We start from the raw sequence: 25,345 nt of genomic DNA, 5'->3' as shown, positions 1-25,345 counted from the left end.
GAACAACTATCTTAAAAGGGCTCAACATGATTAGTCATCAGAAAAATGCAAATTAAAACGACGGTAAGACGCTGCTCAGGTCGGGCAATGTTTGCTTTCGTGGCAGGGGTAGGGGCCTCCCAGGAAAGAATCCAGTGAGCTGCACACTTAAGGATTTATGTGCTCTTCTCTATTTAGGACGCTTTCATAAACATGTTTCCTAAAAAAGCAAGAGACTTGAGAAATCTATCAAGCAAATTTAATGTGGAGACCTGACTGGATCTTGTTTCACACAAGGCAACTGTTAAGACAGTGTTTGTGAGAATTCGGCCATCAACTGCATATTTGATGATAATGAAGACGTTGTTCAGGTGTTTGGGTGACGTGATGGTGTTGCAGCGAGGTCTTGGGGAGCCTGCGGTGGGGGGGGGGTGCAGTCGGTTCAGCATCCAGCTCTTGATTTCGGCTCAGGTCATGATCTCGTGGTTCGTGGGACTGAGCCCTACAGTGGGCTCTGTGCTGACAGTGCGGAGCCTGCTCGGGATTTTCTCTCTCTCTCTCTCTCTCTCTCTCTCTCTCTCTCTCTCTCTCTCCCTCCCTCCCTCTCCCTTGGGCCCCCCACTCCCGCTCGTGTACACATAAGTATGAACTCGCTCTCTCAAAATCAATAAACATTTAAAGAAAAAGGAGAGTTCTTATCATTTAGAGGTACCTACTGAAGTATAAATATGTACATTATAAATAAAATAATACCTTAGATATGCTTCAGTAATAACCGACAAGGGAGGACAGTAAAACAAGAATAGATGAGTTAGTGGCCAGTATTGCTGGACAGTAAGCACCTGGGGATTGCTGCACAGGTGGCCCTTGAATGTGGAGGGCAGAAGCACTGACTCCCCTCCGCAGCCAAAAATCCACGCGTAACTTCTGACTCCCTGAAAACTTAGCTGTTAATAGCCTACCATTGACTGGAAGCCTTGCCAATATGTCAATAGGCAATTAACGCATTTTTATATGCATTATATACATTATATACATTATATACATTATATACATGTGTATTCTCACAAAAAAGTAAGCTGGAGAAAAGAAAGTGCTAAGAAAATCGTAAGAAAGAAAATACGTTCACAGGACTGGGCTCAGCGTATCGAAGAAAATCCGTACCTCAGCGGACTTGCGCAGTTGAAAGCTGTGTCGTTCAAGGGTCACCTGTACTGTTGCACTTTTGTGTACGTTTACAATCTTGTATAATAACAAGATTGTATTTTTTTTAATATAATAGCTTACTGTATTTGTAAAAATAGCTTTTTAAAGCTATTGCACAGCCAAGGTGTTATGCTTTGGGGCTATCCATGACTCCTCTCTTCCACCCGGCCCCGACATAATCAAATCATATCGTGCAGTGACAATGGAAACCATGAACACTGAACCCTCAGGCTATAGGGACCGCAGGAAGTCAACTTGGCCATTCCCTCCTTATCGAGCGGGGTATCTGAAACAGAGGGGCCCACGCCACATCTGCACACTGAGCAGCACAGGAAACGTCTACTCTCAGAGAAGCAGTTAAATAGAAAATATTTACAGAAGAGTAGTCATTGATCTGTACGCTCTGAGGGATATGCCGTCGTCGGAAGGTCTCTTAGCAGCCCGGGTGCCCTCCCTGGAACAGAAGACTCTTAACGGAGGCTCCCACAGCCTCCCTGAGCTAACTCTTTCTCTCTTATGCCCAGAGAGTAAGCCTGTGCTGTCCGGCCTCTCTCGGTGTGAAGTCATCAACTGGGAATTCTTGTATAAAACAAGTCTGGGATCCTGGAGTGGTGTGGGCTTTCACAGTCGGGAAACAAACGCTTCACGAGAAAAGACTCAAGTGGTTACAAAAATAAGATGACTGAGGCCTCCTGACCCAGCGTGTCTCCCAGGAAGCCCTCCGGGTCTAGTCCTTCCTTCCGGCCCTCACTCACCACTTGGCAGTGAAGGCCACTGACTTGATAAGCAAATCTCCAGGTTGCACCTAGCTTAGTTTGCTCCCCTTCTGGGCAACAGGCCATGTCGACAAGGCCTTCTCGGAGAAATGAGCTCTCCCTGTGGTGGCTCCTGGAGGAAGGACCACCTTCTACCGCCCGCCCCAAGAGGCTCACTTATCTATTAATCAGGCTAATGAAACAGTGACGGCTTCAAAGGGAAGAGGCCAAGGTTTCATATACACAAAAAGGGCAAGGTTAAAAAATGAATGTATGGGACTGTTCCATTTTTCTCTTGACCCCCAGAGACCTCAACAGTGGATGCTTTTCTGACTAATACAAGGCATCTCTGAAGAGCGTAGGGGGGGAGCACACAGCTCTGAAGCCTGTGCGCCCAGCTCTCCCCAACACCAGCTACATGGCCCCAAATTGCCAAGTGCTTTGGTCTATCACCTGTAAAATGCACGTAACGTACACGCCTCCCAAGGCCGATGAGATTAAAATAGTACAGTTTGTGTAGAGCGCTCAAAACAATGCTTGGTGTTGGCTCCTCGTGTTATCCTGTCGCTACAGAAGCCATGGACAGAGAGAACGAGAAGGGAGGCTCCTCGGAAACCGAAGGAAAAGAACAGTGTTGTTAAGGGGCGACTGGGTGGCTCTGTCGGTTGACCGTCCAACTTTGGCTCAGGTTATTATTTACGGTTCATGGGTTTGAGTCCCGTATCGGAATCTGTGCTGCCAGCTCAGAGCCTGGAGCCTGCTTCCGATTCTGTGTGTCTCTCTCTCTGTCCCTCCCCTGCTCATGCTCTGTCTCTCCGTGTCTCTCAAAAATAAACAATAAATAAATAAATAAATAAATAAATAAATAAATAAATAAAACAGTGTTGCTGAAACTCTGTGGCTAAACTTTACGAACCCATCTATTTCTAGCTATTTCCATCTGTCACCAAACAATATTTGTCAATAATTTGGGGAGAGAGAAAGATATTCCGAGGTAAGAGGTCAGAGGTCTAGCAGGAAAGTGGACAGCCTTAGGTTTCAGAAACGTATACAGAGAGGCTGCTCCTTCGGGCGACGATGCAAACCCTACTCGCGCTAAATAAGGAGGCTGCAAGTCCGTGCACTGCCAGTCTGGACTCGGACACTAACACTCCACTCGCCCCAAATCGGAGCTGAGAGCTGCTTGCACTCTCTCGTCGTTAATGACTGGCATCCCTGGGCTCCTTCAAACAACTTTCTAAAATTATCGACGCTATTTTAATGTTTCACATCTGTCTACACGCTTAGTATTAGTAAAGAGAATAATTTCAAAATAATAATTAACCGAAGAGGTCCTGGGAATTAAAACATTAAAATTTTTAATTTTTAAAAGTGTAGCCATTAGGGGCACCTGGGGGGCTCAGTCGATTAAGGTCTGACTCTTGGTTTCCAGCCGGGTCATGATCTCACGGCTTTGTGAGTTCAAGTCTTGCATTGGGCTCTGCGCTGGCTGGCCATATGGAGCCTGTTTAGGATTCCCTCTCTCCCTCTCTCTCTGCCCCTGCCCTGCTCCTGCTGTCTCTGTCTCTCTCAACAATACATAAACGTTAAAAAATGTTAACAAAAGTCTAGCCATTAGACCCTGTGTGTACATTCTGAAAACATACCGTCTCTTAATTAGAACTTGTCTCTTGTTAACAACCATTAATTGTGTTTTACCATGGACTGTTCTTTAATGATCATAATGCCAGAGAAGCGAACAAACAGCATATATGACACTGAGAATGAGGAATGCTGCCCAAAGGGCTTGCTGTCTACCATGCAGACTCCAGGGGCCGTGAATTATTTAGCTACTTTTCAAAGTTAATAAATAGGAGTGTCTTTTTGCCCTTTATTCCCCAGATGAATTTAACCAAATGAGAGAAAGGGGTGTGTACGTTCAGTTAGCAGTCTGGGCACACAGAAGACACAGGTGATGAAAAGGAGACGTAAAGAATGTATAGATTTCATGTCAATTAAATACGCACAACACTGCTTTATCCGGCATGTTTTCATTATGACTAAATTGTTGTGAATATTTTGATGGTTTTTGAGGGTATTTTAAAACACATGAGTACCTTAAAAACATACATTAACACACACACAAAAGAAAGCAAAATCCAAACGACACTTAAAAAATAGTGCCTTCCCACCGCTGGAGTCCTTCCACCCAAAGGTTTAGGCTTTTCTAGGGGAGCCTGTGTGGCTCAGTCAGTAAAGCGTCCGACTCTTGGTTATGATCTCGCCATTTGTGAGTTCGAGCCCCACATTGGGCTCCGCGCTGGCAGTATTTATTAATGAGTATTATTATATTTATTAAGTGTTATTAATTTATTGGTAAATAAATATGTTATTAATATAATAAATGCATATTGCTAACAAATAAATTTTAAAAAAACAGAACAAAAGGTTAGGCTTTTCTATCCTACTGGAAAAATGATGTAGGCACATATGTTGACTTGTTTACTAAAAGAATCATATTTTTTTTCTTTTTTTGTGAGAGAGAGAGAGATTGCAAGTGTGCGTGGGGGAGGGGCAGAGAGAGAGGGAGAGAGAAGCTCAAGCAGACTCACGCTCGGCGCGGGGCCCGTCGCAGGGCTCAATCTCAAGACCTGAGTCGGATGCTCAACCGATGGAGCCCCCAGGCGCCCTAAAAGGAAGCAGATTACGCAGTTTGCTACATGCATTTTTTTCTTGAATAGCGTATGTATCCTGATACTTTCAGATCAGCACAGCTATTACCACATTCTTTTTGCTTTTGCACACGACGCTTCAGGGAATAGCTTTGCACACAAGGCTTGGTGTTGTAAGTGGTTTTTCAATGCGACCTGCTGCCAAAGTCCATGCAGGCGGCTCCAAGCGGTCTATCCCACTTGTGTGGCTGGAAAAGAACACGTCTAGTTTCCTGGGTGGATTTGGGTGCTTCGGAAACTTTCCTGGGACGCCCTGATTTACACCCCATGGGTCTCGGGAACAGCACGGGAAAGGCCTGTTTCCGGCTGAGGGACATGAATGCTTCCGCCTGTTCGCTTTTGAGCGTGAGGGTTCCCGTGGCAATGCAGGAGCCTGTCTTTGCTCTTAGGTCCTTTGCGCTCAGGTCCGCTCAACGCGCCCACCCCCTGCTGCTTATAGGTGCGCCCTACAGGCTCATGGCAGGGGGAGATGTTTGCAGGAGGAGGAAACAGGGGAGCCCGGAACCGGGAGCGAACAGCGGGTAGGACTGCCAAGTTAGCTTGCCTTTGCTAGTGAGCAGGTGTCAGAAACTCCCCCTCACTGAGGACCGACGATAAGGAGCTGCCTGCCTGGGGGCCGGGGGCACGGGAACACAGTCACATGGGAGAGCGACCACAGGGTCTACGGCTCAGGACTGGTAAGAACAGGAAAGCCATCTTACATCTTGGCACTTAGTTGCCTCAAATCCTTTTTGAAATGATGGCGGGCTTAAGATCTATTTTGAGGGGTGCATGGGTGGCTCATCAGTTAAGTATCTGACTTCGGCTCAGGTCACGATCTCGTGGTTTGCGGGTTTGAGTCCCCGGTCGGCTCTGTGCTGACAGCTCAGAGCCCGGAGCCTGCTTCGGATTCTGTGTCTCCCTCTCTCTTTACCCCTCCCCCACTCATGCTTTGTCTCTCTCAAAAATAAATAAAGATAGGGGCGCCTGGGTGGCTTGGTCGGTTGAGTGTCCGACTTCGGCTCAGGTCATGATCTCACAGTCCGTGAGTTTGAGCCCCGCGTCGGGCTCTGTGCTGACAGCTCAGAGCCTGGAACCTGTTTCAGATTCTGTGTCTCCCTCTCTCTGACCCTCCCCCGTTCATGCTCTGTCTCTCTCTGTCTCAAAAATAAATAAACGTTAAAAAAAAAAAATTAAAAAAAAAAATAAAGATAAATAAAATTTTTTAAAATCCATTTTGAAATCTTTTGACAGCATTTTCCCAAACGTTTGGTATATTTGTTACCTTGTTTGACTACCACATCAACTCAACAGGTAGGCTGAGGTCATTTTCTGTATGTACTTACAAGACGGAATGACTACAGGGCGGCAAAGTTACACAACTCACCCGAGGTTGATCAGCTAAGTGTTCTGACTCCAAGCACAGTGCTCTTTCCTGATGTCTCCCTCACCCACCCAAGTCCCAGGCCAGCTTGCGACTGTCAGAACGCTGAAGAAGAGCTAGGAAAGGAGCCAGGGATAGAAACACACCCTCCCCAGGGATACCTGAGATCATGAAAACTACCTCTTCCTAACAAAAATTTAATGAATTGAATAATATTGATGTTGCTAAGTACCAGGTTGAGATACCAAAGCCACATCGTGACAGAATAATAGTCTTGACTCATTTTACAAAGACTTCTATGATAGGGCTGGCTCGGTCGGTGGAGCGTGGGACTCCTGATGTCTGGGTTATTAAGTCTGAGCCCCAATGGGTGCAGAGATTACTTAAAAATAATAAAAACTTAGGGGCACCTGGGTGGCTCAGTCGGTTAAGCATTCAACTTCAGTTCAGGTCATGATCTCACCGTTTGTGGATTCAAGCCCCGCGTCGGGCTCTGTGCTGACAGCTCAGAGCCTGGAGCCTGCTTCAGTATCTGTGTCTTCCTCCCTCTTTTCTTCTGTCCCTCCCCCACTTAGGCTCGCTCAAAAATAAACATTTAAAAAATAAAATAATTATTAATAATTAATATTAATTATTAAATATTACAAAGTAAAAAATTGTGGAAATGTGCTTTTATATCTTCTTATAAACACACATACTATTTCAGCTTTTTAAAAAATCCAGGAGCTCTTAATTTTTACGGTTAGACACTGCCTTGGATGGTACTAATAAGTTGTCATTTCAATATCCAATGCCTATTTCTTGAGTTGTCTTTTTTTCTAAGTCTTTTTTTGAGAATGTCCTACGGAGAAAACCTATTTTACTTTGTAAGGCCTAGATACATATCTGTCATTGAAACAAAACTTTCACAAAATCCTAATTGCCCTTTCTATGAGTGTTTTCCTTGGATATTATCTGTTTTCATTCTCTTGGGCACAGAGGTCTAGAAAGGCTCCTCTCTGTGGACTCGAAGAAGGGGTCTTAGTAAATTAGAAAACATTACAAACAGCCTTCAAAACCGAAGGCCCACATAGGTGCTACTCTAGGATGCTGGAAGTCAGGAAAGCCTCCCTGACCGGGCCCAAAATGAACTGAATCTCGAAAGACGAGCTGGAATCAGAAGGGTAGAACTTCAAAAGATGAAATGAGCCCAGCACGTCTAGGGGACAGTCACGAAGGGTTCATAAAGGGAGTGGTAAGGGATAAGGTCTAAAAGAAAGCCTGCGGTCAGTCTGCAGAGAGCAAGACGGACGGTGGGTTTCATCCTGGAGGTGATAATGGCATTACTGAAGGTGAGTGTACACAGAGCTATTCCAGCATTGTTCTTCCGCACACGGACTGCAAACGCAGCTCTAAAGCCACTCAGAGTTCAGACACCAGCTTCTCCAGCTATAATGTAGCACAGAGAAAAATGCGTGTGCACGTAGACTTCATAAATTCAGAATTCTAGTGAGAGCAGTCGGGATCACATAAAAAAAAAATAGAAAAGCTAGGATATACGTATTAAGTTTAGACAGCAACTGAGCCCAGTTTCTGTCTTTTCATCCTCTTTACTTTTGTTAATGAAGCGTGAGCCTTATCTGCACTAAGTAACCATTTCCTTAGGAAAGCTATACACTTCACCGAGAACCTATCCTCAATACTGTTAGGAGCCTGACAAATTATCATGAACAACTCTTAATAATAATAAGGTTGTCTAAAGTGAACATACAAACAGGGCTCTCTGAAGGTGTTAACCATCCAGTAATTCAGGCTCTGCTGGCTACAGGGACGGTGCCCTACAATCCTTAGCTGGCACTCGGGTCTGTCTCAGGAGAATAAAAACATCCAATGTGAGTCACCTTGCGATTACACCGCCACCTGGAAGCATATTTAAGTGATGACAACTACAAAGCTAGGTCTCTGTAGGACCCTGCATGAGACTTCCTCTCCCTTCTTCCAGTCTGAGGATCAACAGAGCTCAGGATTCCTTTACCAATTTCTCCTCGGCATCATTCTTTACCATTTTTCCAAAGTGGAAAAGGACAGTCTCCCAAGGCCTGGTTAAAGCTACCATGACTTGTTATCACGGTAAATTTCAGAGACAGAAAACGCTTAGTTAAATCCATGTTTTTTTCCAGAGGAAACGACTTAGGAGAAAGATTTTTTTTTTTTTTTTAAATTTCTGAGAAAATGCACACACTAGGTATGTGAGCGATCACCCCCACACGTAAATAAAACTCGTTTGGGGTAGGGCAGACCACTCACCAGTGGTCAAGGTTCAGCCCAGTCTTTGCTGCTGCATTTCTGCAGCAACACAAACACGTACATCACGGTGACACGGAAGCCTTACGTTTCACCAAAAAATGTCATGCCTGGATCCCAAGCGGAGTTCAAATCCCGCTGGGAAGAGATGCACTTTTGGAGGAGGCGGATGGAAGGCAGAGGGGCCGCCCCTAGGCAGGTGCCCGAGCACCGCCGGTTTCCCCGCAGCAGCCCACCTCCCCAGGGGGTGCAGGGCTCTCGTCCGCCCGCCGCCCCAGACCCTCGGGCGGCACGCGATAATTCCAGCTGCTCCACACTAGGACCAGGAGGTTGTTCGCCCGGGGTTACCGCTGGCTGAGCCGCCGGGGCCTCCCACCCTGCGCCTCCTCGTCCAGATCCCGCCGCCCCGTCCGAAGCCCGCCGAGACCCCGACCCCCCTTGACCCCGAACTCGACCCGGCGTGCGCCGGCACCAACCCCCACCAGACCCCGGCCCGCGCCGGCCCTGTTTCACCCCCTAACCCCAGCCCCGATGCCTACCCGCGCCGACCTCGACCCTCCTGACCCTGGCCCGCGCCAGACCTGGGGCTGCCGCACTTACTGCTGCTAAGGCGGCCGTCGGGGTCGGGCCCGCGTCCGCGCGGGGCCGGGGTCGGGGCTGGTGTCGCGTCCCGGCAGGGCTGGGGTCGGGGTCGGCGCGGACCGGGGCCGGAGCCGGGGTCGGGGTCACGTCCGGGCAGGGCCGGGGTCGGGGGTGTCGGGGCCGGGATCGAGGCCGCGTCCGCGCGGGGCCGGGGTTGGGGGCAGCGGGGCCGAGGTCCGGGTCGAGGCCGCGTCCGCGCGGGGTCGGGGCCGGGGTCGGGGCCGCGTCCGCGCGGGGCCGGGGTCGGGGACGGCGAGACCGGTGTCGGGGTCGCGTCCGCGCGGGGCCCGGGTCCGGGCCCGGGTCGGGGGCGGCGGGGCCGGGGTCGGGGTCGCGTCCGCGGTCCGCCCGCCCCGCCACCCCGCGCACGTGCCGCCTGACAGGCCCCCCATAGGCTCCATACCTGCCACCGGAAGTGAGTGAGGAGGGCAGTATAGGCATTTCCTGTGACGCGAGCGCCTGGACTCCATTAGGCAGCAGCTGGGGGAAGAATCAACACACCAGGGAGCGGAGCGCAGCCACCGAGCGCCGAGGCGGCCGCTGCCTCCGCCGCCGCCCGCCGCCGCCGCCCGCCAGCGCCGGGGCTCAGCCCCGCGGCGGGCCCCGCGCCCCCCGCCGCCGCCCGCCGACCCCCGGCGCGCCCCCGCCGCGCTCCGAGCCGCCGGGGGGGGAGGGGGGGAAGGCCCGGACCCTCCTGCTCCCCCTCCTCCTCCTCTCCCTCCTCCCGCCCCTCCTCCCGCCCCGGCCCCGACCCCCCCCCCTCCCCGCCCCCGGCCCCCTCGCCCCGACCCGCCCCCGGCCCCCGCCTCGCCCCGCCGGCTTCCCACCACGGCCTCTCTCGGCGAGGAAACTCTGGCCTCCGCTTCCTCCTCCTCCGACTCGGACGCCGGCGGAGCCTCCCCGCCCCCGCGGAAGAAACCCCGAGCCTCGGCGGCGGAGGGAGCAGGAGAGCCCGGGGCTTCGGCAGGCAGAGCAGGCCTCTCCCCTCCGTCCTCGTCGTCCTCGTCCTCGTCCTCGTCGTCGTCGTCGTCCTCCTCCTCCTCCTCCGTGGTGGTGGTGGTGGGCCTGCCCCCGGCCGCGGCCCCCGCCGCCGCCCCCCACCGAAGTAGCGGCCACAGCCTGGTCAGCGGCGGCATCATGCAGGCCAACGGGGCAGGAGGAGGAGGAGGCGGCGGCGGCGGCGGCGGCGGCGGAGGGGGCGGCGGGGGCCAGGGACAGACCCAGGAGCTGGCCTGCCTGTCGGCCCAGAACGGGGAGTCGTCCCCGTCGTCGTCGTCGTCCGCGGGGGACCTGGCCCACGCCAACGGGCTGCTGCCTTCCGCCCCCTCCGCCGCCAGCAACAATAGCAACAGCCTCAACGTCAATAACGGGGTCCCCGGCGGGGCGGCCGCCGCCACCGCCGCCGCCTCGGCCGCCGCCGCGTCCTCGGCCACCCCGGAGCTGGGCAGCAGCCTCAAGAAGAAGAAGCGGCTCTCGCAGTCGGACGAGGATGTCATTCGGCTAATAGGACAGCACCTGAACGGCCTGGGGCTCAAGTAAGTGTCCTCTCCGGGCGGCCGGTGCGGACGGGCCAGTGGGGGTGGGGGAGGTGGGGGGAGGGAAGGGCAGGGGGGCTGCGCGAACGGGAGGGGGGCCGGGGACTCGTCTGTCGGTCCAGACAGATGCGGAGTGTGTCCGGGTGCGGGGGGAGGGGCGGACGGAAATAATGGACCTCGGAGGGTTTGTTTTTCGAGTGTATGTGAGAGGCGTCTTTGTGGGACAGCCCCCCGGCCCCCCCCCCCCCCGCCCTGACGGACACCCCCGGGCAGAGCACCAGCCCGGGAGGACAGTCCCCTACAAGTGTTCGTGGGAGCGGAGGGGCCGGGACGCTTGGGAGGGAGGCCGCGCAGGAAGCCTGGTGGGAGTGGACGAGTGGAACCCTGTTGTCATTTGAAGGCCCTTGTGTACGAGCAGGAGGCCTGCCACCAACTGCCCCAGGCCCCGGTTTCGGGCCCAGAAAGCCATTGCCTGTGAAAAAGGGACAGCTGATGTGCAGATTCGATGCGGGTGGCCTTGCAGTGCCTAAAGCTGGGTGAAGGTGGACAGCGACCTGGGCCACAACCCACCGGGCCGTGTGCACAAAGAAACCCTGCCCGGGTGGAAGGTGGGGTGGGTGGGGGTGCCCCGGACGGCCGGCCAGTTCCGCTTGGAAGCAGGGGCCCCATTGAGCTCTGGGCCAGCCCAGCTGTGGTTCTGGATTCATAGATTTGTTGGGGGGTGGGGGGACACTTTCTAGAAGTGACTTCAGTGTTCTGATTCTCTGGCAAAACGCACGGAGCTGAGCAAGAAAGCATCGAATCATAAACACAAACATGTAAAGGAGAGAGTCTCAGGTATCGAACTATCTGATGAAAGAAACTACATTTGATCAGTCTTTTCAGCTCACAAAGACAAACACGTCTTCGAAAGATTTCGCTTTGTTCCCTGAGGAAAAGGATTAGTATGAAAACAGATTTTGTAAATGTGAACAGAGCATATTACTGAGACTAGAAGCAAGCTGACAGCAGCAGGAGGAAATAACTCGTGACTGTTTGGAACCTACACCATAGTAAATTTGCTATTTTTAGTAGAGCGAGAAAGAGAGTGATTTTTGATGCTGGATTTATTTTAATTTTAAAGAGCGACCTAGTAGAATTTCCGTGCGAACGTAATATCTGGATGTAAGGCCCTTCCTTCCCTAACCCAGGTCGTCCCGATCACCTTATCTGGAGCTGACAGTTTCTGTCTCCTGAAACGTTGTAAGGTGGTTAGTCTGTCCCTCCTGGGTCTTCGTTTATTTGACCCGTCTGTTACGGCACGTCTTTGGAGATTTCATACTTTGCTAAACTGCTGAGGAATTACGTGGTAAAAATCGGAAGAACTTAACTCTAATTCTGGTTTCAAGAAGGCCTTTAACTTGACATAAGTACAGGAAGGTGGCAGTTTAAAAATGCAAGTTTGGTGAGCCAAGCACATTGAAAAGCTCTTTCTTTCTTTCTTTCTCTTCATCATGAACTTAGCTTGAAAACTTCCGCAACTGTTGTTATGGACGTTAGTGTATTTAGAAGGGTAAACCCTAAAGTTGGCCAGGTCTGTTTACACTGTATCTCTCCTGCAGCCAGACTGTTGATCTCCTCATGCAAGAGTCAGGATGTCGTTTAGAACATCCTTCTGCCACCAAATTCCGAAATCATGTCATGGAAGGAGACTGGGATAAGGTAAAGTAGGGCATATAGAGCTGTGTGACTGCTGCTAAAATTATATATTTGAATGTTCATCCGGTGACATCTCTGTTTTTCTTTTATACCAATTTTTGCAGGCAGAAAATGACCTGAATGAACTAAAGCCCTTAGTGCATTCTCCTCATGCTATTGTGGTAAGAGGCGCACTTGAAATCTCTCAAACGTTGTTGGGAATAATTGTGGTAAATACACTTTTGTTCTTAGTTTCACATTCATGCTTATTTTAGTAGGTTATTGATAATTGTAGGCTTCTGCTACCTATAAAAGATAAAGCCTAAAAATTGTTAAATTTTGCATAGTTAAGTTTGTAAACTGCGATGAGTGTTAATGATTTAAAGTTTTGAGTTTTATGTCTTGAAAATCGTGTTTAATGTCTTTAAAGTCATGTTTAATAAATGTGTCGTTTGAACCTAGTTTATAAATTAAGCTTCTACAGAATCGATCGAGAGGTGTTTGTGCTCTCGGTGCCATTAAGAACAGTTTTATGTGGAATCAAACATAAGTTCTACTTTTCTATTATCTGTACTGAACGTACCAGCAAAGGAGATGTATCCTAAGGATGCAAAGGAGATCTATCCTAAGTAGCTGGTACATTGTCCTTTTTTTTCTTTAATCTTTGGGAATAACAGTCCATTCAAGCCAGCTCCTTCGGTGTGCTCGCCATTTTCCATTCTTGCAGTCGTGTGAACTGACAGTGTCTGAGTTGGTCAGTGTATGTATATCGGTCTGGTAGGGGGTTTGTGAGCAGATCTGACCACGGAGCTCGGCTCACAGGCCTTCTTTCCCTGACGAGGTCACCTTAGTAGTTAAACTGGTTAGCCTCTCTGCTCGGTCTTCAGGAATCTTTTATGCTGAGAGGACCTTAATTCTTCTGTAGATGTCGGTGAGGGAGAGGAGGGGATAAGATGTTCTGAGTGGCTGTGATTGGAAACCATGGAGAATCAGCTGCAGGCTCCTGGCCTTTTAACTTCTAGCTGATTCATTTGTTGTCAAAAGCAGTTTCCTGTCTGGTGGGGGAGGGAAGGAGCACCAATAGGAAGTGAAGTAGGGAAACCAGCTGTTTGTTAAATATTAGTAAGTGACTACTGTTACCTTTTGGTTGTTGTTTTTTGGTTGTTGTTTTTTTTTAATTAGGCCAAACATTAATCTTTCTGCTTTTGTCTGTAAACCTAACAGGGTCTCTTATTTTTGTTTTTGGCGTGTGTGTGTGAATCTTAATTACAAAAGAGTTTTCAAATTCATGATATGATTTTATACAATAATATATAGTCCTAGGGAATAGACTTAAGGCGAATTAAAGGTACAAAGTATGAACAAATGTGGATTAGTTTAAATTGATGATCTAGTATACGTGTTTTTGCTTTCAGTAAATACTTAAATATTAAAATTTTTACTTTTGAATCAGATGATAATAAAATAACTCATGGAATAATCAGTTCCCTGTCAAATATTAAAAATGAAAACAGAAGTTAAGCATCTATATTTAAGAGGGTTATAAATTTTCCAGCAGTTATAAGTTTTCCCCAGTCATTATGTTTGGGTTTTATCAAAAAAAAAAAAAAAAAAAAAACAACCAAGTATATTTTAATGAAGCAGTTTCTCGTAAGTGATTAGCTCTGGCAGAATGGAAGATAACCCTGAAATAAAGACAAGAAATATAAGTGTGTGAGTTTTAGGGAGATTGTTTGCCTTTTGTAAGCTTTGCTTCAAATTACATTTGTAATTTAGTAGTGAAATTTTTATAGGCTCACTTCCTATTTTTTTCTTATAGAAATGTGGGGCTTGTGTCTTGGATTTAGGGTATGACTGTCTCATTTGAAATCTTCATTAGAAGCAACATGCAAACTCAGGAAAGGTAGTTGTAGATAATGAGGAGGAATCCTTTCTTTTTACAGCCTGTTCAGTCTGTAGAACGTTCTAGGATCTAATAAAACATGAAGCTTAGATCTCTGGCTGAGCCTCACGCCATCAAACTTTTTAGGTATTTATACGAAGAGAAAGGTTCCAGGTTTAAGATCCAGTTCAGCATTTTATCACCCTTCGAGTCTGTGTTCAGATTTGCTCCTCTCCCCACTCGATCTCCAGAAATCCAGAAAGATCGTCTAATCCAAGCGTAGTTGTAATCCATGGAACACAACATGGAGCTTTCTTTTAGCGTCATTATTCTTACTGTATGCCCAGACACGTTTGATGACTTAGTCTAGGCTAAAATTGTATTTTACTTTTGAAACTTTTCTTTCAAATTTATTTATTTTGCGAGAGAGAGAGTAAGAGCATGTGGGAGGGGCAGAAAGAGAGGGGGAGAGAATCCCAAGCAGGCTCCGTGCAGAGCCCGACTTGGGGCTCAAACCCACAAAACCATGAGAATCATGACCTGAGCCGAAATCAAGAGTCTGGCGCTTAACCCAGCTGAGCCACCCAGGCGCCCCTGTATTTTATTTTTTAAGCTCAAATACTTTTATTCACCCAATCTACTCCCTGCCCGCCTGCCCCCCCCCCCCCCCCAATACCATATTTCTGAATGCTTTCCAGTCAGATGATACCAGAAATAGCAGAATTTGCTCTGGACTTTCTGGAAAGTGAGCTCATGAATCAACATTTTTCATTTTGGGTTCAAATATGGTTTGATACGTTTGGGGAGTTTGGGTTGGTAGTAGAGGCCAGTAGAATAGGAAACTCGGTCTAAAAGTTTTATGTATTTTTTATTGTATAGAAATGTGCTTAAGAAAAGTGTTCAAATGCTAATTGGAGGGACAGAGATTAACTAGTGTATTTTAAAGTTAAATAGGGAGGGGTTTTGAAAGCCATGGTTTAAATAGAATTCATTTCCCCTTTCCTCTGAGTCATGGTTTAATTGCTACGACTTGGTTATAACCTTATTCCAGAGTTAGTGAGAGGCACTCCTGAGTTAGCTAGGAGGCTGCCCGGGATAACCAGACTTCCTGTGCAACTTCGGGGTTTTCCTTCCCGTTGAATGGTGGGAGGAAAGAGTGAAGCAGCCCCGATACTGGGTGGGCCGAGGGGGGCGGAGGGGAGACAGGGTTTACCACGTGGAGCTGTCCCTTATCCATTTCTTTCGTCAGATGGTAGAAGGGACAGAGACTCCCTGGGCGGAAGGGCTCTGAGAGATGATCAGAGGACAGAAATAATCTCTCACAGAGGTCCCCCTAGGAGCTGGGAGACGACAGAAAGGGGAGCCTGTTTTCTCAGTCTCTTTCTTTCTTCATTTGAGAAGATTGTGCTCTTAAAGCAAAAAAAAGTTAATAACGCTGTCTCCAGCTCAGCAAACTTTAGTTTTGCCGAATTTTTTAAAACTTTCCTGGTAAATAATTAACATCATTGGTGAACGATGTTAATTTTCTTGAACTTGTGTTTACAGTTGTGGGAAGTAAATTGCAGTTGTACTCTTCATCCTTCTCATACATGTCAAATACAAATCGAACTGATTTTTAGGAGAATAAATATTTTCTCTTCCCACCAAATCGCTCGCTGTGCTTGGCCAGCGGTATGTCACTCACCACGCCCACCACCAGGGTTTGGTGCCCCTGCGAGGGTATTCTTTGTCTCAATCCGGATAGAAGGCCTCCTCGGGTAGTCTGTGCACTGCCTGTCTGGCGTGCCCCGTATGTACAGGGAATGCGTGTTCACACCGGCTTCTCCGACCACGTCCTCTGCCTGTGTCCTGTGCTGCCTCTGCCCCTTAGGAAGAGAGTAACATCGTATCACAGGCTCTTGGTGGCAAGATAAAGGGGAAACCCCACTTGGGGCACTGTCCCTACCTACACTGAGCGGGGGTGTGCCTGGAACCTAATGATGGATACCCAAAAAATAAAGATTCGCTCTGAGTGCTAAAAAGTAATTTTCTCCAAATTTCCAATTGCTGAGAAAATTTATTGAAGAAATCAAGTACACATACTATTGGCCAGTTCCATGTGGCATTTAAATGAAAAATTTTGCAGCTAAACAGGATTCTCAAGTTTAATTAGAAACACTACGTGAAATGAAACTTCTAACAGCAGATCGATAAATGGAAATCTACATTTCATAGAGGTTTTTTTTTTTTTTCTTTCCAGAAGATAAAATGGTGAGAATATCCAGGATAACTTCAAATATAAAAGTCTTTTAAGTTGTTCTTTTGGTTTTTGTCGCCTGATGGACTTCAAAGTATTTTTTTATTTGACACACAGAGGTTAGCTTTTGGCTCCATGAACAACACGCTTTGCAGGGCATCTTGGTACTGGTCTGTCTCTGAAGCATTCACTAGCCAGTCTGACTTTTAAGTGTAAAATTGGGTAAGGGTAAATTCTAGAGTTGTAGGAGCTCATGTTACAGTTTGAAATTTTTTTCATCATTCTTCAGTTACAGGTTGAAGTTTTAGATGATCACCAAATATATGCAGTATGTCTTATAAACGATGTGTCTAAATGTAGGCCTGACTAAATGACAGGGTTTGTTTCGTTTACTTTCGCCAGAAACCATTTTTCTAAGCTTGTACGTATGCCTTTTTTCTGAATACTGCCTAATAGAAAACCGTGTAGGGGCGCCTATGGGTCAGTCGGTTAAGCGTCCGACTTGGGCTCAGGTCACGATCGCACGGTTCGTGGGTTGGAGCCCTGTGTCAGGCTCTGTGCTGACAGCTTGGAGCCTGGAGCCTGCTTGGATTCTGCGTCTCCCTGTCTTTCTGCCCCTCCCCTGCTTTGTGTCTCAAAAAAATAAATAAACGTTAAAAAAAAATTTTTTTTAATGTAGGGAGGCTCATGGTACCCTTAACTCTGTGAAGAAATAATTTCACTACACCATTTTTGGATAGCAATATATAAATAATGTTTTCACAGTAAGCCTCTTACTGAAGAAGAAGAAACTATCGTTTGGTTTTTTCTTTTAAGTAGATTTAAAATCTTTGCCACCGAGTCCCTTGGGGTCTCGAATATGACTGACGTTTTCTGCACCTGTGGCATGCTCAGGCGCCACAGGTAGAGGTGACAAGAGAGCCCCTGTAAGCAGGGGTCTTCGATTGTAGAAGGTTCTCACCTGGCTGCTCATAAGTATCTCTTTTCCAGCTAATGATAGAGTAAAGGGACATTAAAAAGAATTAGAACCAAACTCATTCCAGAAAAAACTAAATGTGAAAGTGCTTCATAGTAAGCTGGAAGCGGTTTGTCATTTTGGGGGCAAAGAGCTGATAATTGTCTGCCTCCCAGTTCAGGGCTTCAAGAGCTCTGGTTGTTACCAGTCCCCAAATACAAAACTGGAATCCTTCTGTAGACTTTTCAGGTTAGCTTTTTTTCTTTTTTTTTAAGTTTATTTACTTTGAGAGAAAGAGAACACGTGAGGGGCAGAGAGGGAGAAGGAATCCTAAGCAGGCTCCGCAGCGTCAGTGCAGAGCCCAACTCGGGGTTCGAACTCACGAACTCCGAGCTCATGACCTGAGCTGAAAGCAAGAGTCGTGTGCTTAACCGACTGAGCCACCCGGGCGCCCCTGCATTGTAGTTTTTAAATGATTTCCTCTGAGAACCAGTTTTTCTGTCTTTTCCAAACTTGTTGCATAAAACCCCCTAATGCAATTATAAAAGTCAGGTGTTCAAAACGAATTTAGAATACTTGGAATAGTTCTGAGTTTTCACGAAAGAAATAAAACTCTAGGTGAATGTTTTAAGGGCAGAGTTCGTGTTTCCCTGTGTTGATGCGATGGTCACTAATGGCCTCACCTAATCTGCGATCGTGCGTTGAAAGCAGAGTTTTATTAAGACGTGGAATCGCGCAGTCACATTTCACCTGCTGTGACTCTGTTAACCCGAAATGTTTGAGTCATCGTAAAGCTTTATGAAAAGTTATTCTCAGAGGGCATAGTAGAATGGTTTCTACTGTTCTGTTTAGGCACAAACGTTTTCTGAAACTTCCGTCAACTTTTTTCCCCTGACTGCTGCTTTCTGTCATGTCAGAGGATGAAGTTTTTGCTGCTGCAGCAGAAGTACCTGGAGTACCTGGAGGACGGCAAGGTCCTGGAGGCACTTCAAGTTCTGCGCTGCGAGTTGACGCCACTGAAATACAACACGGAGCGCATCCACGTTCTCAGCGGGTAAGGAGGCCCGGCCTGAGCCAGGCCGGTGAAGGGGCCGCTAGGGCTAGCGGGGGGCCGCTCCCGAGTCCCCCTTCTTAACGGCGTGCCCGCCTCTGGAGATGGCCGAACTCTTGGACCGTGTTCGTCTGGATAAACTCACTCACGTGTCCAGGCTCTTGTCGTCCTCACGGGAGGCTCTGGGATCAGCCACGCAAGGGGGTGAAAGAAGCAGCGCGTGTCGCCATTTCGTGGTCTCGCGGGAGAGCCCCGTGGCGCGACTGTCTGTGAAGACAGTAGGCAGCGAGGCTTCCGGCGCGAGGCATCAGACGTTTCTGTTACCGTGTACCCGTCGCGTCCCAGGCCCTCGCCAAGCGCCCCACTTGAGCCTCGCGTCAGTCGTGTACGTGTCGGGGGGCCGTGGGGCTTGGATCTGGCCCCCCTTCTGTTCGCGCTCACGCTCCGGGCCGCACCTTCAGGTGCCTTCTGGGCACGAGGCTCCCGCTTCCCCGCGCGTGTCTCTGGCCTGCCTGACGTCTTCGGGGTGTCTCCAGGGTGTGTCGGGCGAATGCCACAGCAGAGTTCTCCAATCCGCTTGCCCCCTCCCCCCACCCCCGCTCTCACTTTCTTGCCTCTGTAAACGGTAAGACCTTCTACCCACTCGTCCAGACAAAGCCCAAGGTTCATCCTTGCAGCTGTTTAACCCTTTCACTCCGCTGTGTGTCGGCCTAACTCTAGAACATACCAGATCTGTCCAGTTCTCTCCGTCTCCACCATTTCTACCCTAGTTAGTCCACACCAGCTCTCCTAGAATGTTCCCGTACCCTCCTCATGAGTCCCACCCTATGTGTTCTTGCTCCTCTAATGGCACACGGTTCACACAGCAGCTGGCTAGATACAGAAGTAAAACCGTACATTAAGTCATTTCTCTCCCTTTCTTAAAATGCAGAATCTCTGCTTAAGCCCACACGCTTGCTGATCCTTCCCTGCCGTCTTTTCCTCGATCCATTCGCTCCAGTGACACCAATGTTTTTTCTGTTCCTTAACTTGCCAGGCCACTTACACTGCCTGTTCCCTTTAGGTTAGATGCTCTTCCCCTGATCTTTTCGGAGGAGCTACTAGTTGCTAGGGTCCCAGCCCAAATATCCTCTCCTAAAACCACGCACCAGGTGTTCGGTCACATCACTGTGCTTCATGTTTTTCTTCATAGCAGTTTTTATTATAGGACAGGGCCCCAGCATCCAGGACAGCATTGACACATGATGAGGTTCCAGATACAAAATGGTGGGTAAAAACGATGGACCCAGAGAGGTATAGGGTTCATTTTAGGGTTTTTGAGGGAAAGGAAACAACGTCAGAGAAGCGACGTAGCCAGTCCAGGATACAGCTAACACACCACCAAGAGCCGAGCCCCAGAGTCCGGCTTGACTGATTCTAGAGTCACCGGTCCACACCCGCTGCCTCTTGAAATGGTGCTGCTGCTGGATGTCCTACAGTAGCTGACCGCTTCCTTCCTTCTGTTTACCTCTCCGATAGGGGGTCTGGTTTCTGTGTCAGCTAAAGAACATTCCCATGACGAGGTTTGTCTTGTCTGGTCACAGAACACGTAACTTTATCACATAGCCTTTATTCCAGAATGATCTTAACCCAGTGTGTCCCTTGAGTGTTTCACATAAGGAAATGGCCCAGAGATGGCCAGGTGTGGACTTGGCGTTCAGACCCATGGTTTCTTCCTCTCACCCTCTCCTTCCTTTCAGTTACACTCTGTGGTTTCCCATAGACAGGTTCATTTGAAATCTTAAAGTATAATGTGTATTTTCTTTTAATTTTTTTATTTTAGAGAGCAAGTCGGGGAGGGGCAGAGAGAGACTCCCGAGGGGGCTCCACACTGTCAGCACAGAGCCCGATGCAAGGCTCGAACTCAGGAACTGTCAGATCATGACCTGAGTCGAAATCAAGTCGGACACTTAACCGACTGAGGCTCCCAGCAAAGTAAACAATTTTTCCATAAAATTATCGATGATAAATTTTACTCCCAAAAATTTATTTTAGAAACCAAAATTTTTATGATATCTGGCTTTTTTTTTATAGGGTATTTTGAGTCAAACTACTCATGCTATTAAAGTAGCTAAGACACTGTATGCTAAATGGCAAGAGAGCGAGTAGGTCTGCTCCTGAGGAAGAAGGGCCTACGTTACTGGCTGCTAAGTACAGTTCAGAAGGAGAGGGGGCGGCACTCCTGTTAACTGGGAGGTGTCGGGTGTTTCTCTCATCATTTAGGAAGCTCTACCTCCATACCAAGTAGTGGACTGAGTACTTCAAGTACTCCCTCTTATTTAATCCTGACTTCCTTATTTAGTGCCCTTTTTCCAAGTGAGAGGAACAGGTCTGAGAGCATCGTCCCAGAGTAAAAGCAGGAGGAGGGTCCCTTGCTAGGTCTGGTCACCGTGTCCGAACCGTGCCTTCGCTTCCCTGACTTTCAAAGCCCGTTCTCGTGAGAGGAGCCAGAGGCAGGTCAGGGTCCCACTTCCGCGGGGCCCTCCTGTGTTCTCCAGAATCCGTGACTTGAGCGTTCACACCTCCTTTGGCACACATAGTGAGCCGGGAAACGGTTCCCAGGTTTCCTGCTTTGGGGGCTCACGATACCTTTCACGGGATGACACAGGGGTGATTATCCAGTCGTTCCGTTTCTTGAGTGACGTCTGTGATCAGCTCTTGAAAGTGTGGTGTTGTTTAATTAACATCGTGTAAATTGAAGGGGTTTTTTGGAGTTTTGTTTTACAACTGAGGAGCAGCTGAGTTAGCGTAGTATTTAAGAGCAGCATTTGCGGCTAAAAATGCCTGGGTTCATATCCCCTTCGTTTTTGCCTCTTACCTAAGCCAGTTCCTGAAGCTTTTCTGTGCCTTCCGTGCTTCGTCTGTACAAAGAGAACGCTAGCGCTTGCTTCGTGCGGGCTGCGGCGGGATTGCGGCGGGCGTTAAATCAAGTAGTGCGTGGAGCGCCTGGAGCAGAGCCGGGCGCACAGGGAGAGCTGCACGTGTGCCCTGGTGGATTGTAATAATCTGCTAGTGGATGACACCATCGTAACAGTTACCGCGCATGCCGCTGTCACACTGTATTACGTTGTAGTAATTCTGTCCAGGTGCCGAGTTGTATTAGTGAATTGGGTCCACTGTAGAGATTTCTTCTTGATGAGTTTTTCTTAGTGAAAATATAATCAATATTTTCCAATTATGTTTAATCCGAAGCAAAGGGTTTGGTACTCACTGCTTTCCCTCTGTCGCATTTTTAGCTATCTGATGTGCAGCCATGCGGAAGACCTCCGGGCAAAAGCAGAATGGGAGGGCAAAGGAACGGCTTCCCGATCCAAACTGTTGGACAAACTTCAGAGTAAGAAGAGTCTTCATTTTTGGTTTCTGTGTTTTCGCTTATGTTAGAAATAGATACTGAGAATTGATTAGGTAGCCTTGTGTCTAGACATACTCTTAGTGAGCAGTGAGCGGTAATGTAGGCAAGAAGGGAAAATCCATCACGAAGCCCTTTAAACCAGAGGTTTCCAGACGGGGCCCTGGAGTCTGGGAGGTAGCTCACATCCTCAGGAGCCGTGGGGGGTGTGGGGTGCGGGTCCCAGAGCAGCTCTCCTCGCACCTGTGTTGCGCAGTCACGTTCCCGTTGAGATTTTCTTTGTGGGGGAAGTGCTGTGGTTCGAGAAAAAGGACATAAACCAGACCTTTAAATAACTGTTTTTCCTTTTTAAAGACTTTATTGTACTTTTTTTTTTTTTTTTTTTTAAGTAAGTTCTACACCCAACGTAGGGCTTGAACTCACGACCCCAGGATCAGGGGTCACGCGCTCCACCGACTAAGCCAGCCAGGAGCCACCAAACTACAAGTGTTTTAAATATTTTGTTGATTTCAATAGGAAGGGCCATATTTAATTGTTTTCCTCAATGTTATAGGTAACTTCCAAATTAGCAGAAGGGTTTTATTTTTGCCACAGTTTTATACATAAACGATCTTTTTGCCCTCTTGGATTTTAAATCACTTTACTCTGTGTGTTGCACGTTGAGGTGCAGGAGTAAACATCCTAGGAATCGGGAAACCGTGTGGTCTGGGAGGGGTGAGGCACGGAAGGATTGGAATAGATTGGTGTCTGCATCAAAACACCAGTCCCCCTCCGTCTCTAGATTTCTAGATTTCCCTGCACGTGCGGTGACGCTTAGTTCCCTCGGGCGCGTGGTCGTCTGTACATTTTCTTTCCATCACTGCCTTTTAGGGGGAGGGGGGTTGTTGGTGGTGGGTTTGTTTTTTGTTGTTGTTTTGCTTTTGCTTTTGTTTAGTTTTGGAAATTCACATGCAAGTGAAAGCCCTCCTGGGGCACCTGGCTCAGTCAGGGAGCATGTGACCTCGACCTCGGGATCACGGGTTTGAGCCCTCCTTTGGGCGTGGAGCCTAACTTAATAAATGAATAAAGTTTTTAAAAATTGTTTAAAAAAAAATACAAGTTAAAGCCTTCCCGTCTGTCCCGTTTTGCGGCGGCGCCCCCGTAGCCGCTGACAAATCCTGATGAAGCCCACGTTCTGTCGCACCGCCCGCCACTGCTCCGTTCAGGGGGCCTGAATTATCGGGTCAGGGCCAGTGCAGCAGAGAGCGAGCAAGTGTCTTCAGTAAAAGGTTATACTGTCTTGGTGTTTTAACATTTACTTTCGTTTCTTGTTTTAAAACTATCTTCTCCCGAAGCCTACTTGCCGCCATCGGTGATGCTTCCCCCTCGGCGTTTACAGACTCTCCTGCGGCAGGCGGTGGAGCTGCAAAGGGATCGGTGCCTGTATCACAACACCAAACTCGATAATAACCTAGATTCTGTGTCTCTGCTCATAGACCACGTTTGTAGTAGGTAAGAGAACAACTTCTTATGCTCTTACGTTCTGAAGTAGGCGAACGTCTTACAGACTCAGTACGGACTTTGTGAGGATGTTTTCTCTTTTGGAGTTTTGTCCTGTCGCGGTGAAACCGTTTGTCTCTGGTACCGCGTTCACGTTCACGAGTGGAGCTGGGATTACCGAAGCTGACGTTTCCGGAGAGACGTGCAGGTGTTTATGTAGTGACCCTCAGCTGGAGAGCGTGCTTTCCTCCTCTTGTCTGTGGGCGGGTCGCTGATCTTTGGTGTCCGGCCCTCCCGGTGAGGGCTTGTGAGTGTTGTCGGGTGGGGAGGCCACTGACCCAAGTGTTGGCCATCCTTGGAGGCCAGGACTCTCTTTCTGGACGCTGTCGCTGTTTTAACAGTGGCCCCAATTATTTCCTGCCCATAAAGATCATGGAAATACTTTGTTCCTAACGGTAGGTCTGCTTTTTAGTAGAACCTGGCCCCTGAACTAAACATGGTTGGAGTAACAGGTGTTAACTTTCTGGTTTGGGTTTGTTGCTGTACCTGTCCAAATACGTAATTTAACCTGTAGGGATTGAGCCTCCACTTTTGATATTAGGAGTATTTTGACTGAAACTGTCCCTACTATTTTAATGATGATCTCCAAGTTAAAGCAGAGCTCGGGGCGCGTGGGTGGCTAGGTCGGTTAAGCGTCCGACTTCGGCTCAGGTCATGATCTCGCGGTTTGTGAGTTTGAGCCCCGCATCGGGCTCTGTGCTGACAGCTCAGAGCCTGGAGCCTGCTTCAGATTCTGTGTCTCCCCCTCTCTCTGCCCTTCCCATGCTCATGCTCTGTCTCTCTCTGTCTCTCAATAATAAATAAATGTTAAAAAAAAAAAACAACTTTTTTTTTTTTTTTTTTAAAGCTGAGCTCTAATTTTTAAGACACTGAAGAACAGGGGCGTCTGGGGGCTCAGTTGTGTAAGGCATCCACCTCCTGATCTCGGCTCAGGTCATGATCTCCCGGTTCGTGGGTTTAAGCCCCGCATTGGGCTCTGTTGCTGACCATGCAGATCCTGCTTGGGACTCTCTCTCCCTCTCTGCCCCTCCCCCACTCGCACACGTGTATTCTCTCTCTCTTTCTCTCTCTCAGTAAATAAGGTGCTAAAGAACGAATCTGGAAATATTTCAGGCTTCAGGAGGGAGACGGTCTGGGTCTGGTGAACCAAACGAACAGCTGTGCTGTGCGTGCCCAGTTCGTTTTGCCAAAGGCCCCTGCAGAAGCCCCGGTGCGGGCAGGTGGGGCCAGCGTGCGGATGGCGACGGGCTTTGGGTCCAGGAACCCGAACGTTGGCGCGCGTGGTCCAGGCGTGCACAGAACGCTCTGTGTGTGGCTCGGTGTTGCCTCCCCTCCCCAGATGCAGTGGAAACAGGAGGCTGACGGTTGGCCTTCACCTAGCGGATAATGACTTGGTGTGTGTCTTAAACTTGAGTCCTTTTCTTTTTTCCTGTTTTCCTGTTTAATGTTGTTCTTTAACTTCGAATTTCTAAATCTTTCAATTGAAAAGAGGTAGGAGATTATAGTTAAAAAGCGACATGGTTTCATCCTTCGCAGCTCCTGTGGGGAACGTGAGACCAGTGTTAAAACTAAGGCAGTTGTGAAGCCAGGCCTTTCTAAGATTTAATTTATTGCTGAATATTGCATGAATTTGTTGCTGGCAGAATGCTATTTGCAGTGGCCCTTATGGTTTAAGAGGTGTCGGTGGGTGAAGGGCTTGCCTTCCTGTGCGGAAACTCAAATCTATGAGCACGGGACCTGCGTTTTTCTTAACGTCTGTAGTAGGACCTGTGAAAGTAAATGATGGAAAATGTTTAGTCTGACTTTGTCTTGCCCCCAGATCAGGGATCAGGCTCTTAGAACCTGCGTAGAAAGCACTCCTGAAGTTTTACGTGGGAGTGAAAGTTCATGCTTTTCAGAACTCACCGTCGATTGGAAGGTCTCCCCTGTAGTCTTTTAAAATCAAAATAAAACTTTGACTCTGTGCTTCTGCTACTTACCAGTGTGCACGCCACACGCACACACACCTGCCTCAGAGTCTGCTGCTTAAGATAATTCCCTGCTGTGCAGTCACACTGTCTGTGTCCTTCGCTCTTCAGATTTCTGCAGCCAGCACAGCCCCGTAACTGTTGCAGATGTTGGTGACGAACAGTTTCTTTTTTAA

General features: G+C 48.4%; 2 protein-coding genes across 8 annotated transcripts in view; one reads left to right on the top strand and one right to left on the bottom strand.

Moving 5' to 3' along the window:
* The window catches only part of CNIH3 (cornichon family AMPA receptor auxiliary protein 3), a 199,001-nt gene extending 189,490 nt beyond the window's left edge, over positions 1–9,511 (bottom strand). For 3 of the 5 annotated variants that reach the window (XM_078441028.2, XM_078441029.2, XM_078441027.2), the window contains exon 1: positions 8,898–9,335. The gene's annotated coding sequence lies outside the window, so the exon portion shown is untranslated. The other 2 variants (XM_078441030.2, XM_078441031.2) reach the window with 1 other exon arrangement.
* A 187-nt stretch (positions 9,512–9,698) lies between these two features.
* WDR26 (WD repeat domain 26) overlaps positions 9,699–25,345 on the top strand; it is a 39,422-nt gene continuing 23,775 nt past the window's right edge. Inside the window, exons 1-6 of one of the 3 annotated variants that reach the window (XM_060643281.3) lie at positions 9,699–10,474; positions 12,076–12,175; positions 12,277–12,381; positions 18,142–18,278; positions 21,551–21,648; positions 22,998–23,154. In XM_060643281.3, the coding sequence (XP_060499264.1) occupies positions 10,077–10,474; positions 12,076–12,175; positions 12,277–12,381; positions 18,142–18,278; positions 21,551–21,648; positions 22,998–23,154 (995 nt within the window). In that variant the 5' untranslated portion in view covers positions 9,699–10,076. The remainder of the gene's footprint in view (positions 10,475–12,075; positions 12,176–12,276; positions 12,382–18,141; positions 18,279–21,550; positions 21,649–22,997; positions 23,155–25,345) is intronic. The other 2 variants (XM_060643279.3, XM_060643280.3) reach the window with 2 other exon arrangements.

Source organism: Panthera onca, chromosome F1 (assembly GCF_046562875.1).
Source record: "Panthera onca isolate mPanOnc1 chromosome F1, mPanOnc1 haplotype 2, whole genome shotgun sequence".
Lineage (NCBI taxonomy): Eukaryota > Metazoa > Chordata > Mammalia > Carnivora > Felidae > Panthera > Panthera onca.
Note: the sequence above shows the minus strand (reverse complement) of the source record. Positions and strands in the feature narration are given on the sequence as shown.